This window comes from Mycteria americana, chromosome 1 (genome assembly GCF_035582795.1).
Source record: "Mycteria americana isolate JAX WOST 10 ecotype Jacksonville Zoo and Gardens chromosome 1, USCA_MyAme_1.0, whole genome shotgun sequence".
NCBI classification, from domain to species: Eukaryota; Metazoa; Chordata; class Aves; order Ciconiiformes; family Ciconiidae; genus Mycteria; species Mycteria americana.
Window position 1 is genome coordinate 11,777,609 of NC_134365.1, and position 16,920 is coordinate 11,794,528.

At 38.0% G+C, this 16,920-nt stretch overlaps 1 protein-coding gene across 2 annotated transcripts in view; it reads left to right on the top strand.

The window, feature by feature from the left end:
* HGF (hepatocyte growth factor) overlaps positions 1 to 16,920 on the top strand; it is a 59,100-nt gene that overhangs the window by 14,377 nt on the left and 27,803 nt on the right. The window contains exons 3-7 of one of the 2 annotated variants that reach the window (XM_075490572.1): positions 3,599 to 3,711; positions 4,306 to 4,420; positions 9,150 to 9,292; positions 10,990 to 11,110; positions 15,923 to 16,041. In XM_075490572.1, the coding sequence (XP_075346687.1) occupies positions 3,599 to 3,711; positions 4,306 to 4,420; positions 9,150 to 9,292; positions 10,990 to 11,110; positions 15,923 to 16,041 (611 nt within the window). The remainder of the gene's footprint in view (positions 1 to 3,598; positions 3,712 to 4,305; positions 4,421 to 9,149; positions 9,293 to 10,989; positions 11,111 to 15,922; positions 16,042 to 16,920) is intronic. The other variant, XM_075490657.1, reaches the window with a different exon arrangement.

Below are 16,920 nucleotides of genomic sequence, written 5' to 3' on the forward strand. Positions count from 1 at the left end.
GATGAGTCCTGTTGTAGTGTGCATAGTTCTTTGATGCTACTGTAAACACATATTTGACATGTGTTCCCTTTTAAAGGAATCAGTGATTACTAATGTTTCCCTTGTATTCCTAGGATCCTCAGTCTTTAACTTCATACCAGCATATGGTTACTACAAGGTGAAATTTGTTGCCAACTTAAATTAAAACCAATTAGTTTACTGGTTGCTGTGGGAGCATTCTAAAATAAGAAGAGAAGTAACAAGAAGTAACACAAAATGGCATTTTAAACACTTGAAATATAAGACTTAGATTTTCCTTTGTTTATTGACATTTTCATGGCTTCATTCTGATACTCCATGTCCATGCAGTAGTTCTCCATCACTTGGGTCTCAGCAGTGTTGTTTAATTTTCTGGATGCAAACTCAATTTGTTTAAGCATTAAGATAAAATAAAATAGAAATACTTTGTAACATAATTGTGACAATAGCACTAGGAGCAGCAACCCGTGGGTCTGTGCCCTGTGAGATACACAAGCAGGAAGAGGGTTGGGTTTCTTTTCTGACAGAAAATGGCAAAGTAGCAGATTCCAGGCACTACAGACTTAAAAAGGATCAGCAACTCCTTATTTTCTGGGGGGAAAAAAAAACCAAAAAACAACTCTTGATTTATTTATGCTAAGTTTCTGTATTACTTGCAAGTAAATTGTGAGTATTATATTTGATAATCATTAATCTTTGCTGTTTTTAACTCTGACACCTTTTTGTTGGACCTAATACATGTCACTTCTGTTGTGGTTTAGCCCCAGTCGGCAATTAAGTACCACACAGCTGCTTGCTCACCCTTCCCACCCCGGTGGGATGGGGGAGAGAATTGGAAGAGCAAAAGTAAGAAAACTTGTGGGTTGAGGTAAGAACAGTTTAATAATTGGAACAACAAAAATAATAATAATAATAATAAATTGTAATGAGAAGGAAAACAACAAGAGAGAGAGAGAGGAACAAAACCCAAGGGAAAAAAAACCCCAGTGATGCAACCGCTCACCACGTACCGACTGATGCCCAGCCAGTCCCCGAGCAGCCATCGCTACGCCCTGGCCAACTCCCCCCCAGTTTCTATACTGAGCATGATGCCATATGGTATGGAATAGCCCTTTGGCCAGTTTGGGTCAGCTGTCCTGGCTGTGTCCCCTCCCAGCTTCTTGTGCGCCTGGCAGAGCATGGGAAGCTGAAAAGGCCTGGACCAGTGTAGATACCACGTAGCAACAGCCAAAACATCAGTGTGTTATCAACATTATTCTCATACTAAAATCCAAAACACAGCACTATACCAGCTACTAGGAAGAAAATTAACTCTGTGCCAGCCAAAACCAGGACAACTTCTCAGAACAGACCTTTCCTCTTTTCCCTTGCTATCATGCTTGCACAGATCTTGATCATTTCCAACTGAGTTGCAAGATCCTTATCTAGACTTGTTTCTTCTTCATAACACTATTCCTAAGATCCCCCATCAAGGTACCCTTTAGATTCACTTACCCTGCCTTTTTGACTTCATAACTCTCTGCATCATTTTCTGCCTTCCCTATCAGCTTTATTAACCTGCTGCTAAGCTGTTCTTATTCCTTTGTTTTACCACCATTTGCAGTCCACTACTTCCACTGTTTTCCTGAAGTCATCCTTGCAGCTTTTCCCACTACATTTCTTATGGATGAGAAAAAGATAATACAGTTACTATTTTATTGGCTATGCAGATGACTTCTGCAGACTTGTCTCTTCCTTACCTACAAAGCTGTGCCTGTCTTATCCTTTGTTATCTGCTTAATTTCTAGAGTGCCTTTGTATTTACACAGAAAGGGATTCCAGTATAGACCACAGGATTCCAGTATCCGATCAGAAAACCTACTGACTATCTCAGGACAAATAGCAACAACAAAAAATATTGTGATCGGCAGTGTCAGTAGAAGAAAGTCCAAGAATTTACTTAAATATGTTGACTTTGGAAGTGTAAAAACCCTCCAGATTTGGGTCCAAGAAAAGATTGTTAGAAACTTTTATGTGCAGAAGTGGCTGAAGCCAAACTGGAAAGAAACCAAAAGGCAACTGAAAGGCAAAAACTGAAAGAAATGTTTGTAAACAGTGCATTCTGCATTCCCACTTTAGGAGGGAGGAGGGGAAAAGAGAATGTAATTGGAAAGGCAGGAAAGGTCAAGGATATTTTTGTGAAGATGGAGTTAGAGGCACTTGGATACGCTCATATTTGAGAACTAGCCAGGAGAGAACAGAAGGCTGAACAAGGGCAGAAGGATGAAGGTTAGCAGGTTGGAAACATTTGGAGTCAACAGAGTAGAGAGAGCAGTTGGATGAAAAATCTGTTTGGTGATGGAAACGATAATGAAGAGGGTGTTTGAAAGAGAGAAGAGTGGGGAGATTGGATAGGATCTTGTAATATTTTTAACTGAAGCCAGCAAGATCTCACACAGAAAAACTTGTACGGCAAAGATCAAAGAGCTTTGAGTTGGGGATGTAGTGCTCAGGAATATGGCACAGCCAAAGTATGGATGAAGTGTAGGAAATCTGTGTGTCTTTTGGATATTACCAAGTAGTGTTAAAATGCCTTCTCAGGTCAGAATAAAATATCTCCGAAGGTTTGGGATGACTGACAGAAATGTAGTAGGTAGACTTTGTAGTGGGCTAGAGACAATACTATCATGTCAGTGATTTGTTATTTGGGTCCGATGAGAAATTAAGAGAAAAAAGAATTTTCATGGGGTTTTTGTTAGTTTGTTTGGGGTTTTTTTTCTTTTTTTTTTTCATATTGGAATAACTGTTGCCCCCACCCAGGAAGACACCTGTGTTTTTAAAATCCTTTAAAATAATTTACTGACACGTAAGGAATTTCCTTTCAAAATTACGTTAGGAGAAAAAGGTCTGCACATTTCATTTAAAATATTGAAAGAAAGTGTTTATACTCTTCTGATTTCTGTTTGTCTTCCTTGCCCCCCCCAAATCCACTAAATTCAGCACACATTGTACTCTATCCTTGAAAGCAGTTAAAAATAAAACAAAAAAAAAAGAAAAAAAAACCAAAGCAAGGACAAGCTGTAGGTACACTATTACAGTTTGGATTATTCATAAAAATAAAAATAATCTCATTTCTAAACAGCTCTGTTGTTCTAGGCAAGAAACAGACTCCTTGTGCTTGAATTTTCCTCAAGCCATCAGTGTGAGATACTTAACTATTTCAGAGGCATACTGTAAGCAGAGCAAAAGAAGATGTTTTAGAGTCTTCCTTTTTATTCCCCAGAAAGCAGCACAACTGGAGACACAAATGCTGTCGCAGTCACATTTATCTCACTTTTAAAATAAAGATCTTAAATGACAAGGGAACTCTTAGATTAGTGTGAACAACCAAGTTGGTATTTAATGTAATGACCACATCAATTTAATTTTTTTGTTTCTTTGTTCTTGTCAGCACAGTTGTGGGTTTAAATAGTAATTTGGGCTGTTTCTCTGACTTTCCCAGTAAAAATAAATCTGATGTCATTGCATGCTCCTTGGCAGGCCATGTGTCATTATTATAAACCACACAGAGATTTTTTTCTCATCCAGATTTTCTTCGCAGGGCCTTTGCTTATGACAGAGTTACAAAACGGTGCCATTGGTTATCCTTCAACAGCTTGACAAATGGTGTGAGAAAGAAGCAAGACCATGCGTTTGATCTGTATGAAAAGAAGGGTAACTGATTTATTTACTGATTTTGTTTTTCCAGCTATGGAGGGGGAAAAAAGCTGAAGTCAGTCAGTGACTTTTTGGCTGTAGGAGCATTCTGGGCATGGGATGGTTTTATGCATTCTGAAACCTGCATCCTGCAGTTTTATTTACAAATATGCTGGTTTTGCTGTCATGCAAGTTTGTCTACATACTTGCTCTTGATCAGTTTTCCAACCTATATATTTGCCTACCATCATACATACTAGTCTGAATTGCTACTTCAGTTTACTACTTAAAAGCTCAGTTGTATGAATTACTGTTATTGACTTAATATTGCTTTTATTTACCTCATTAATGAGTGGGGGACTTAAGTCTTCAGTCATGGACTTTTGGTCAATCAGAGACTTTGGAAACATTTTTAATAGCTTTCTTTGGGAAGTTAGTGATCAATATTTTGAAAAAAAAGAGACAAAAATATATGTGGACAATTAAACGGTATTTTGAATAATTATTTAAAGGCTATCAAAAATATATTATTTTCATGTGAAAACTGACGATGAGTTCTAATTTTAAATACATTAACCAAACCCCTAAGTTTCTTCTCTTTTCTTTCAATAGACTATGTCAGGAATTGTATCATTGGAAAAGGAGCAGACTACAAAGGAACGATATCTGTTACCAAAAGTGGTATCCAGTGTCAAGCCTGGAATTCAATGATCCCCCATGAGCACAGGTAAGAGTTCAGGAGCAGAGACAATGGGAATAGTGCTCAGACAGCTTCCATAAAGCATGGTTTGACTTATTAGCAGACAAAGAATTTATGAGAAAACTGACCTTAGACAACAAAATCTCTTAGGTGTATTCTTGCCTTTCCCCAAGAGATGTTGTTCTCCAGATCCCAGAAAATCCTTACGTTCTTGGGCTTTCGCAAAGGGGTGTCTCCTAATGCCAGCCTGTGTGTCTGGTTCCCTTCCTTTCCTGTGTCAGTTTTTTTAGCTGTTTATATCCTTTTGATCTCTTAGCTACTGGCAGAAACAAAACATCTGCATAACTTCAGCCTGGGGTCTGGAAGTTTATCACTGTTTTCTGATAGACTCCCAGGAAATGGGTAATTTTAAGAAATACATTATTAGGAAGTGAGGGATATTAGGGATATTAGCCCACCTATTTGATCAGTATATAATTATTGTTACTATATTTTCCATAGTTACTATTAATTCTCTGTTATTTGTAGAATATGTTAAACTCTATGAAGCACTTAGACCAGGCAACAAATACACGGAAAGGACTGAACAGATTATTGAAATCCTTTCCTTCAGATCATACGAGCCATAACTAAAGACTGATTCAGCAGGTATGGGACTTAACTTTTGAGTTTAAGACCTGACATAATGAGGAACTGAAGCTATATCTACACCTTGAGAGTAGACTTAGTTCAACTATATTGGCTAAGGAAAAAGAGAAGAAAGCCAAAAACTGAAGCCAGTAATGGTAAAAACAGATTCAACCACAACAAACGTTGCTGGAAACTAGCAAAAGACTATGAAGTACTGGTCTACTCTTTGACCATTTCTCTTTGAACCGTTTTGTATTGGCTTTAACCATTTAGATAATAAACCCTTAGGAGCCAAAACCAAAGTGTCCTCTCACGCATAAGCTTCCTATCCACATTGCTGCCTTTTGCTCTGGACTCCCAGCATCAGCACTTTGTTTAGGAGGAGCCAAGCTGGAGATTGCTAGTGAGGAACTGGGCTGTGCACTGCTCAGTCCTGTCCTGACCAAACCTATCCAGTGTGCAAGATGATATCTTGGAACAACATTAAAAGGCAAAGGATACTTGGGTTCTCTCCTCTTATGATGTGTTACAAAGCTGAGCCTCAGGCTTGGACTTGACTGAACTTGGCTGTTTATAATATAGATGGTAGTGTGTCTGATTTTCAGTGTGAGACCAGGCCTGCTGTTAATTGTGAACGTATTATAAATACCATCAGCTCCCACAGCAATGACCTCTTGAGATTCAACACCTTGAAGTATACAGTCTTCATCTTTTAGAAATGAAAGAATTGTCAATAATTACAGCCTAAGCAAGAACGAGCATTTATTCTATATAAGATATGTATGCCTTTATATAATTAAAGAAAGAAAAGTGTCTGGATAGTATATATTATCACTAAATTGCATTTTAATACACAGCTTTATCTAATACATTTGGACAGCCACTCTTCTATGATGTATTTTATGAGAATGACTTTTCTCCTGCCTTGTGCAATAAGTTTAATTTTTAAAAGGTCACTGGATAAATGAGGTGGCTGCATGCTAATTTTGTTTTCAACATCAGAAAATATGATTTCATCATCAGAGACATGAGGGAGATGGGAAGAAACAGACAGTAGTGGTGTGTTTGGAACTTATTAGTATGAAAGGCTTAGATTTTTAGGTCAGTTTTTCTCAACATCTGATTATCACAAAGTGCCATTGGAAAATAAATCCCTTTTTCATATTCAAGGGAGAAATGAACTTTACTGATTTTTCCTTATCTTTCTAGAAAGGATTGAAATAACTTCAGACTTTAAACTTGTGCTTGGATTTAACAAATTATATTTTTATTTCTTTGCATTCCAGTAGAACCTGGAGACTCCCAGCTGAAATCGGGGTTCCATTATTTTTGACTCCATCCTAGTACAGATTACAAGACTATCTCTTTTTTTGCTCTTACAAGTTTTTTATCTAAATGGATAAAGCCAATGCAAAAAGGGTTCAAAGAGAAATGGTCAAAGAGTAGACCAGTACTTCACAGGCTTTTTGCTAGCTTCCGTGACATTTGCTGTGATTCAATCTGTTTTTACCATTACTTTTACTGGCTTGTTTTTGGCTTTCTTATTTTTTTCCTTACCTAATATAGTTGAACTAAAAAACCACACAGTTTTAGGAGTGGCTCTGTCTTCCATTTCTGGGTCGGTCTTTACTGCATCTCATCTTGTCCTCCCTCAAGAATGTTGCTTCACTACCTGTTGAAGCCATTTGTATATCTGACCCATCTTGAGTTTCTAATGCTATTCATTTAGACTTTTTGTTTTTAATGTTCTGACAGCATATCTGATGTAATTTGAAATGCCTTTTCCTTATATTTTCTAATGTCCATAATTTCTAAGCAGAAAGATTTTCCAGCAGGAAAATTAAATAACATTTTCTAATATGCGCTGACACACTACATTAACACATACACAGGTTGCAATGTCCCATCAGAAAAGTTTGCCCAGGGCTGTCTTTAGCTAAAAAAAATTGAGAGATTTATATTACAAGACTACAGAGGAAAAACAGAAGCAACAATTTTACAGGCAGCAGTAATGACATAAAAATTATTCTCTTCAAGCACCAAAAATAAGAAAAGCACTTTTAAATAATGCTTCCACATTGCCTTGACTAGAACCACAATGTAATTAACAGAGGTATTTTCCACTTTAGTTAGTTCAAAGATTTCATTAATGGGAATAAAACATGATTAAAATGTCACATGTCAGAATTTTCTTTTTGTTTCTCTCTCTTTCTCTTTTTTTAAATTTTTAATTTATTCATTTGTAACATAGAATTTGCCAAGGACAGCAGGAACCATGCATTTCTCTTCTGCTTTTGTATATAAATTAAATCAGTGTCTGTGTATAAGATTATCCCAAGTGCTTAGTTTAGTTTCCTAAGCTGCAAGTGTCTACAGTCTTCTAAAAGAAGTTAGATGAAATTTTATTCCTTTTTGTTCCCTGTAGAATACAGATACATTTGAATTCCCTTGGTGATTAAAAAAAAAACACACCAAAACAAAACAAAACAAAACAAAAGCAACCAACCCTCCCTCCCCACCAAACAAACACCCAAAATAAAGTATTGAAACAGAATTTACCACCAGAATTTAAATATACTGAAGAAAAAAACCTGGAACATATCTTAGAAAGCTCAAAAATTAAATCAATTTATTAAGTTGAATGACAAGTTTTGTGTGATCTCCTATGTATTTTGCCCAACTTTTCAAGTAACAACAACAACAAAAATCTTCATGGAATTGAGCATAACTCTGAATTTAATGTGTTTTTTAACTACAGAGATTTAGCTGCTGTTTAGACATCACTGCAATGAAACTGGCAGTGAAGTGTCATTCAGTTTGTCTGCAGTCTGCAGCCTGAGTGTGGCCATGAGCTTTTGCAGTAGCATTGAACAGAACCAGCTCTGGCGTTGGGCTCCTTACTATGGGGTTACTGATTCCCTAGTTTGTCGCGAAAAATAACTAATATTACTTTTATGTATATATATAAATACATATATATATGCCTACATATATCTGTATATGTCAGTGTTTATGTGGGGGTTTCTCTAGAGGCAAGCACATAATTTTACAGACAGCTAAGAACACAAAACCTTGACCCTGGAGAGTTTATATTTGATGAACTGAGCATAAGCAGCAAAATCTCATACTGGAAATGTGTGTTAGGCAAAAACCATAGTATTAGCTCACATTTCTATTAAATCACTAAAGAAAAACAAAGTGCTTAGCATTGGCATGAGAACCCCTAATCTAAGGGAAAGATCTTAAGGGGTATTGTTATTTAATAGCCCCTTACAGCAAAAGCAGAAAATATAATGAAAGGAAGAGCACAGTTTAAGTTAGCTAGGTCACACTTAAATGACCTAATTTGTACGATAGCAGTGATGAGTGGGTCTATAAGTAGCAGACCCTAAGGTGACAACAGTGGGGCTTGTGGCAGAACATGAAGCAAGACAGCTAAAGTGGGATCTGGGGAAATTTCTGATGCTGGAATGCAAAGCAGCCCATGGTTTCGGGCAGTGAAAGCCTCTCAGCACGGTGTGTCACACCACTCGGTCACGCTCACACGCTCCTGATGCTCAGTTCTAGCTGCTGCGTGACCGGGGATGGGAAGAGGTTTCTCTGCTTGTGAACTTTATGTGGTAGGTGCACGCTAAGCCCAGCTGGGCCTGCTATATATGCACAACATGCATAGGAAAGGCAGGTCTGACATGGCTATGGACCCAATGAATTTTTCCCCTATGCACCCAATACATTTTCCCCCCTTGTCCAAGGGCCTTCCACCATCGTGTGAGTAGTTACAAGCTCATGAAGGAGAGCGCAGCAAGGGCTGGCAGGGAGTGTGCTGCTGCCTCTGGCTCTGCAGCAGATAGTTGGCTCCGGACACCCGAGGGACGGGAGTAAAACTCGCTAGAGCAAGCTACAGACTAGACAAATTGTCCCAGATTTAGGCCATTGATTGAGTAATCCTGACTGAAGATGTGTATTTGTGTATGGACAGACATTTGGGTGTGTGCATTTGTGTAGGCAGGGTGGAGGGAGAAGGAAGCAGAAATGTGATTGTTTCTAACTGTTTGTAAAAAAATAGTATGATTAACACCAAAGTTTGCATGCTCTTATACTGTAATGATTGTCATTTTAAAACTAGCTTTTTGCCTTCGAGCTATCGGGGTAAAGACCTACGGGAAAACTACTGTCGAAACCCCCGAGGGGAAGAGGGAGGGCCGTGGTGTTTCACCACCAGTCCGGAGACACGCCATGAAGTCTGCGACGTCCCCCTCTGTTCACAAGGTAACCCGGCACGGCGCACGCGGAAAGTTGCTTTTCTCTGCTGACAGCTGGTACACAGAACAGGTACAATGAAACAATAGTTTCCGTGACACTTGCTCATGGACTTTGGAGAAAGAATAGGTGATTTCTCAGCAAGAATACCTCATGTAGCAAGAAAAGCAGTTATTAGAGAAAGAGGAGATCTTGTTATGTTCCAGTACTCCGGAAGACTTGAGCAAGCTTTCAGGCTCAGCAGCTTTTTTTCAGGTCACGGAGGAGCTGGAACAATGAAGTTGTGCTGATCCACAAATGTGACCCTTTTTCACTTGTCTAGTCCATAGTGAATCCATTAACAATTTCAGTATTACTATGTGATAAAATCATCTAGTGCCCCTCCGTGGTGAAATCAACTTTTCTTCTTTTTGATGAAAATATAGATACTGAATTACAGGATGAAAGCTCAATCTAAGCATACATTTTGTTTTTCAAATAAATACTGTAAATAAGTAAAACTTTTTATAAATCCAGTCCCATTCGACTTTCAAGTCACAGAATTCGAAAGACACTTCATGTGCACCGTTGCATTTGTTGACTTTTAAGTTCTGTTAACCTCCAAACTAAGCTTTTATATCTTGCTAATCAGACAATTCAGTTCCAGTCAATCAACCCATTTAAATTCTCAAGATAGGATGCCTTTAATTTCCTGCTAACGTGTCAAGTGCAATAGCTATGCAGTGGTGGGGGAAGAAAAGGGAGGGAGAGGGGGGGAGGAAGAGAGGGAGGAAGAGAATGATTTACAAGGAGCTTGAAAATCTATTAAAAGCTAACATTTAAAGATCAATCTAAGTGAGCTTCAAATGACATAAGACCTGGAGCTCACTGCAGGATGAAGACTTTGGTAGCGGATGTTTTGACTGAAGAGTGAGATCTGTAATTGCATAAATTAGTATTTACTAAGTGATCCTTCGTTACAATTACTTTAATTAGGGGACACTTGAGAAATGTGTCTATAGTTATTTATGGTGAATTTATTTTATATCTTAAGACTTCTCATTCTAAATTATGAGGCATATTTTGTTCAACAGTGATTTCAAATCCCTTTGGTAGCTTTTGCCCACTCTCTCTCCACCCCCCCACTTTCCCAAACCAGGGCTGAAAATGTATCATAGTCTAAACTGCCAAAAAGAATTAGTATCGAAATGAAACAGTATCATATGTAGCCGTAAGTGCTGGGAATTTAAAGAGACAGACTACTGCATTGATATTGTGATTCAGCCATTATTCTGTACTTAAAATTGTGCTGTAATTATTCTATGACTTAGAGTGATTTAGAATAATGACTGTTACTTAATTAGAAAATATCACCTCTAAAAAATACTCCTTCCTTAGATATGTGTCTCTCTCTCTTACTAACCATAAGTAAGGTTAAAGATCTGCTAGGAACATGAATGCCTCTAGCACCTCACACCTACCTGCCTTGAAACCATAAGTGTCTTATAAAGTGATACCAAATTTAAGCATCTGGATTAGATCTCAGAGATGCAATTCTATTCCAAAGGACTTTTGCCATACCAACCTAACTAAAAGATATCAGTTTTTTATACCTCTTTAGGTTGGTTTCAATTTATAACAGCATGGATATAATTTAATTAATTTAAATTATTTTGGGGCTACAAGTCATCAGCATAATAAATGACTAGTAGCTATTTTTTTCCTAGTTGAATGCATGACCTGCAATGGAGAGAGTTACAGAGGGCCAATGGATCACACCGAGTCAGGCAAGGAGTGTCAGCGCTGGGATCTTCAGAGACCACACAAGCACAAATTTCGTCCAGAGAGGTAACCTCTCCTCCCCCACAAGCAAATCCATGTGGTTATAATTTTAAAATTACACACGTTCTGGAACCAGTTGGGCAAAATCAGCATTAGCTGAACTGAAATTTATGGAGTTCACCAGTTTTAGTTGCTTGGGCTTCTCGCCCATGGTGTGTGCACACTGGCTACCGTCATGATGGAGATGCGGGATGGGGACTAGAGGCTATTTTATGCAGTTGTGGCTACATCCCATGGCTGTGTAGTGCAGTGATGTACATGCACTGCATTAATTGATCAAAATTTCCTCCCTAGCTTCACTGACAGTAAAAAATTAACCTCTGAATGTTTCTGTATATGTTGTTATGCAGCTTCAGTCAGCTTAAAATACCTTAAAGTAAACCACAAAGTAAATAATGATTAAAAGTCATAAATTTTTGTTAGAGTTCTTAATACAGTTAGTGAATATAAACTTGCAACATTGTCGAGTCAGAGCATGCTCCTTTTTTGAAATATTGAACAGCTCTCAAGCTGTAGATGGTCTTCTGTTGTAATCAGGTTTAAGTATCCAATTTGTTTGACCAAAATGTCTGCCCACTACATGTGTTTTTTCAGCCTGGGAAAGGAGTTCATGATTCTGTTTAGCATTTTATGTACATGGATTTATATTTTATACTTTTTTTTTCTTTTTAATTTAGGCATAGATACATAATGCCAAAAGATGAGTCAGAAATAGCAACAAAAATTGCATCCCCGTTAGGGTTTGTCCTAGAGGGTAAAATTCACCCGACCGCAAAGGGTCATCTATAATACACCCATTTGGAAGGATTTTGTGTGGGGGTTTAGGCCACACAGGAGGGCCTTTGTGTTTCTCTTAAACTGGACTAAAGTATAATTTTAGTTTTACTCTGGATTTTGGATTAACTCCATTTATAAAGTGGATTGAATAAACTTAAACTGCCAGAGGAAGACTGCAAGAATCAACAAACTCAGAATGATTGAGACCTTCCACTGAAAGTATCTTTATATATGTTGAAGTGTTCCACTAAATAAAGCATCATTTTTATACTCAGAAATATGGGTACTGGTAGATTTTAGAAAGACTGATTATTCAACAAAACATTAAGGATCTGCAGTTTTGGAGTTTATGTGATATAGCCTCTTTTTCCTCTTGGCTCAAATGATCTGCTTTATGAATAATAGCAGGCTCTCCCATAGTTCTGCTACAATAAATATTTTGTATTAGCAGACTGGGACTGAAGATAATCTGTTTCTGAGTTTTGCCATGCACTTGCTGTGCATTCTAGAATAAGTCACAGAAAGAACTTTGTTTCTTCGTAGTGAAACATTTATAGAACTTCTGGGTACAAACAAGAATAATTTTACTGTCAGGAGAAAATTTCTTTTTTCCGTTAATTTTGGATTGTTTGCAAAATGACTTTTCAGACTAACTGCAGTCTCATGAACGATTGCCTTCCTCCTTGAAAGATTTCCTTCAGAAAATGCCTTCTTGAGAGTTTTCAGACTGTAATAAAAATGCTTTTTTATCAAAAAGTGACTGTGCTGGTCTTGGCAGTGACCCATCCAGACTGAACTGATCTGTATGTGCTTTCAGAAGAGTAGCTGGGGTCCAGTACATTTCTAATACACTGATGTTAATTAACTTCATGAAATGGTCACTAAAGGCAGTGACAATTACACTTTGATTATACTAGCTTTTAAAAATGTTGTGGGCTTTGTTGTTTTTTTTTAAATAGTTATTTAAGTTGAAAATAAGAGAGGAGGTCTAGAACAAACGATCCATTAAAATACAGCAATCTTTAGAGAGGCTTTATACTATATCATCTAGGGGTGATGTGGATGACATGGAAACCAGGAAGGACTAGATGGATAGATTTAAACTTATTTTCATTTATGGATTCATCAGTTGCAATGACGAAGAAAGAGAGGTAAAACTAGTAATCTTTTCAAATGCTCCAGTCTACCTGCTGTTGGAAAATGCTTTCAGCTCAGGGTGAATACATCTCACTTTTTCTTTTTGTCACCTTAATGAATGGGTCCACATTTATTCCCTTTGTGGGGCACTTACTGAAGAGAATTGATAATACTTGTTTACTTAGATGTGGTTGAGGCTAGCAGTAAGAATCCCCCCAAATGGCTCCTGCATGACTTGTTTTTAGCTATTAGTGGATGCAAAATTGTATTCTGAAGCTCCAGTTCTCTCGTGTATCCCTCACAGGCAGGATTATGCCTCGGTATGGAAGGAAGACCATTGAGGATAATGACTTAAATAGGCATAGAGCAGCATAGAGAAGCAACAGTTTTCTCCACTTCCGCTCATATTTTCTGCTCAAAATCAAATATGATGTGAAAATAGGTACTTATTGCATGGAGGAAATAGGGTTGAAGTGTAGTATAAGAGTTGAATAACTGTAAGTATCCTTTTGTTAAAATACTCTGGTTTATATCTCTTGCATGAAAATTTACTTCATACAAAATCAAGTTTCCAGTCCTGCATGTTTTTTAAAACACAAAGAAGGGGAAAAGAAATATTGGTGAAGAGTTTTAGACACTAAGTTTCAGTTTAGTTCCAGCAGAACTAGAGATCAGCATCTGTCTCTTTAAAGAGAATAAATGTTATCTCTTCATCTAACACTTTTTTTCCCTCTAGAAACTGAGAAAAAGTGTTGATTTTGACACCAGATGTGTATCTTAATGCTTCATTTTAGTTTCAGCAGTGAAGTACAGCTACTGCAGTTTTAAGGGGAAAAAAAGAAATATGTAGGGTTCTGAAAGATCTTGGAAACCTCAGGCTCTTTGTTGGGTCTAAGCAAGAGGTCTGTGCCCAAGGGTATTGGGGAAGGAGGAGAATGCAGAGCAAAGGGACGAGTTCTTAGGGAATCCTCCACCGTCTCACTGTTGAATTGTGTGGAACAGTTTGAAGCCCTGTTGTTTATCTTATCCCTAATATTTGTGTCTTAAAAGTTAGTTGGCCTTTTATATAGGAACTGAGAAACTGTTGCTTGCTGGATATGAAGGAAGGCAGAAGCATGCCTGAATGTTGTGGGAAGAACCAGTGACCGGGAAGGCTGTTGTTGCTCTAGAAAAGGGCACATAGATATAGTAGGTGGAAAGATACAGTTCACAGACACTGCTCCATCCCACAAAGACACCCAAAGCTTGGTCCTGGAAGAACTGTTACACCTCTGCTTAAGTTTTAGTTAGTAAATAACACATTTTTGACATACTGTGGGAACATATATAATATTAGGAAAGACAGAGCATTCAGTGCGATGAAAGAGACTTGCCTTCTAGAGAGTGGATTCTTTACATCCCCAGTTGTTTTGAATGGGTTTGGGGGGCTATGACTGCAGATACCTTGCCATTCCTGGGCTCACCTTGGTTGCTGGGTAGTGTCATGGATTCTCCATTGCTACATGACATGGAGCATGTGCTGCCGACATCAAAGCTTGTCACTGCACCTACTGGGTGCCCAAAGCCATCTCGTTTTTTGTTATATTATTAGCCCATTAACTGTTTTCTTGTGAAATACTTGGACGCAATTTGTTCCTTTGCAGTTTGTCTTCTACCTAGCAGAAAACAGGGTACTGCTTCTAGACCTGAAACTACCACATTCTTGACTGCCTTTGAATTCTCTGTTTTGTGAGGTTTCTCCTTGGTGGTTTTGATGTTGTGGGGTTTTTTTGTTTGTTTGTTTGTTTTTTAGTTTGGTTTGGTTTTTTGGGGGGGGTTAATTCTACTTAAACTCTGACCCTGTCCCTTGTATAGATGAAGGAACTTGATTTTTCCCAAGGAATGGGAGATCAAGTTGCAAATGCATGAGTCAAAATTAGGATGATTTTTTGACAGAAAGCATCCTAGCAAAAACACAGTCTTATAAATCATATTTTCCTCTGCTTGTGCAAAACACATCTGCTTGCAGTTGTACATGGGTTCAGGTTCCCAGGTAGTTAACTTTATTGTTCTCTTACATACTTGTCATGTTTCCCTCAGGGGCAAATCTACTTTTTGTTCCTTTTACAAATATGTTTCAATAAAACTGGAAAACCAATACAATTTGTATTCACTGAAGAAAAAATAAAGTATGTACTTATCTCCTTCTCTTTAAGTTTATAGATGTTAATATAGCACATTTATACAAAAAGAACCTCCTTATCTTGGATATCTGCCTGATCATTCAATGATGGCAGTAGGAACATGGAAACAATTAAATGGCACAATAGTTTCAAATCTTAATGAGATAAAGCAAGACGGAAGTTAATTCCTTATTTTTCTCTTTTTTCCCCAATGCTTGAAATGAGGGCATGACCTAGAATGATCTCTATTACAAAAATGGAGCTATCATTAGTAACATAGCTGTTCAAAATAGCTTCCAGTTTGAACCCAGGGCTGTTGCACTGAAGAACCTGTTTTCTTAATGAGTCCGGCATGCCAGGCAGTGTTTATATAATCCACACTTAATTGGGCTGTTTTAAAAAAAAGAGTGGCTTTAGACTCTGGTCATCAGTTGACAGACAGAAGAGCAAGAGTTTAGCAATTAGCAGAGTTACCCCATCCGGTATCCTGTGCATTAGCACAGCAGGGAATCCCCTCAGTGGAGGTCTGATTCTGCTGCATAGTTGGAAAGAGATTTTATGTTATTAACATTCTAATAGTGTTAAAAGAGTATCTGCACCCATCTCACAGGATGAGACCCAAGGTTAATGGTAACTGGTTCTTGTTTGCCTCTGCTGAAGACTGTCCTTGAAGTACCTTGTACAAGCCTGTGCAGTGTTGCCAAGAAGACTTCCCTGACACGCTTCTCGTTGTGGTTTGCAGATATCCTGACAAGGGCTTTGATGATAATTACTGCCGCAATCCTGATGGCAAGCTGAGACCATGGTGCTACACTCTTGACCCTAACACCCCCTGGGAGTTCTGTGCAATTAAAACGTGTGGTGAGTTCAAGCAAAATTTATTACTTCCTTTTCCTTTCCAAAATCTGGACACGGATAGTTCAAGCAGTATAGGACCACAGCTAGTTCATTCATTGCACTTCACTGACTTTTAAAACAGCTTTCAAAGAGGATCCCCTATAAAGACATTATATTTAATCTGGACAGGAAATAAAAGAAATGTGTGTTACTTAACACTGGAATATGTGTATATCTTACGTACAGAAAATTGCATTAAAATGTAGGAATATCAAGAACTAAAAAAGTGAGGCAATATCATCATGAAGATCTCATGTACAGTATTAGTTTGGGCATGCTGGGCATCTACGTTACATTTTGGGCGTAGGTGCATGCACGCCTTCCCCGCTCAGTGCTCCCTCTGTCAACAGCTGTTCATTGCTTTGTTTTCCTCTTCCACATTGTGCTATTCTAGGCCTCGGTTCCTGCACACTATTCAGCCTTGTGCTGAAGACAGAATTATTAATTTCCTCATGGGTTTCTCTATGATATTCAGCAGTCTAGTATCAAAGCACTGCACAGGCAATTAATTTCTTTTCATCTGTCAACTATAAGATGGTGGCTTTTGTTATCCTCACTTTACAGATAGGCAATTGAATCAAAGTAACATTAAGATATACAAATATTGGATGCCCACTTTGAGATGCTTTAGTTCTGAATCTTTAGAGCATTCTGTGGCATGTTCTATCTTCAAAGCCCAGATCCTCCTGACTTTGGTGGTAGCTCTGACAGCTCTGTTCTACTGATAATTAGATGTCTTAAATGAGCAATCCAGGGACAACGAGGATGGTAAAACTATTTGACCTCCCTTGAAAACTTGGGTAAAGTAATTTTTCTAGACTTTCATGGTAATGCTGGGGCTGA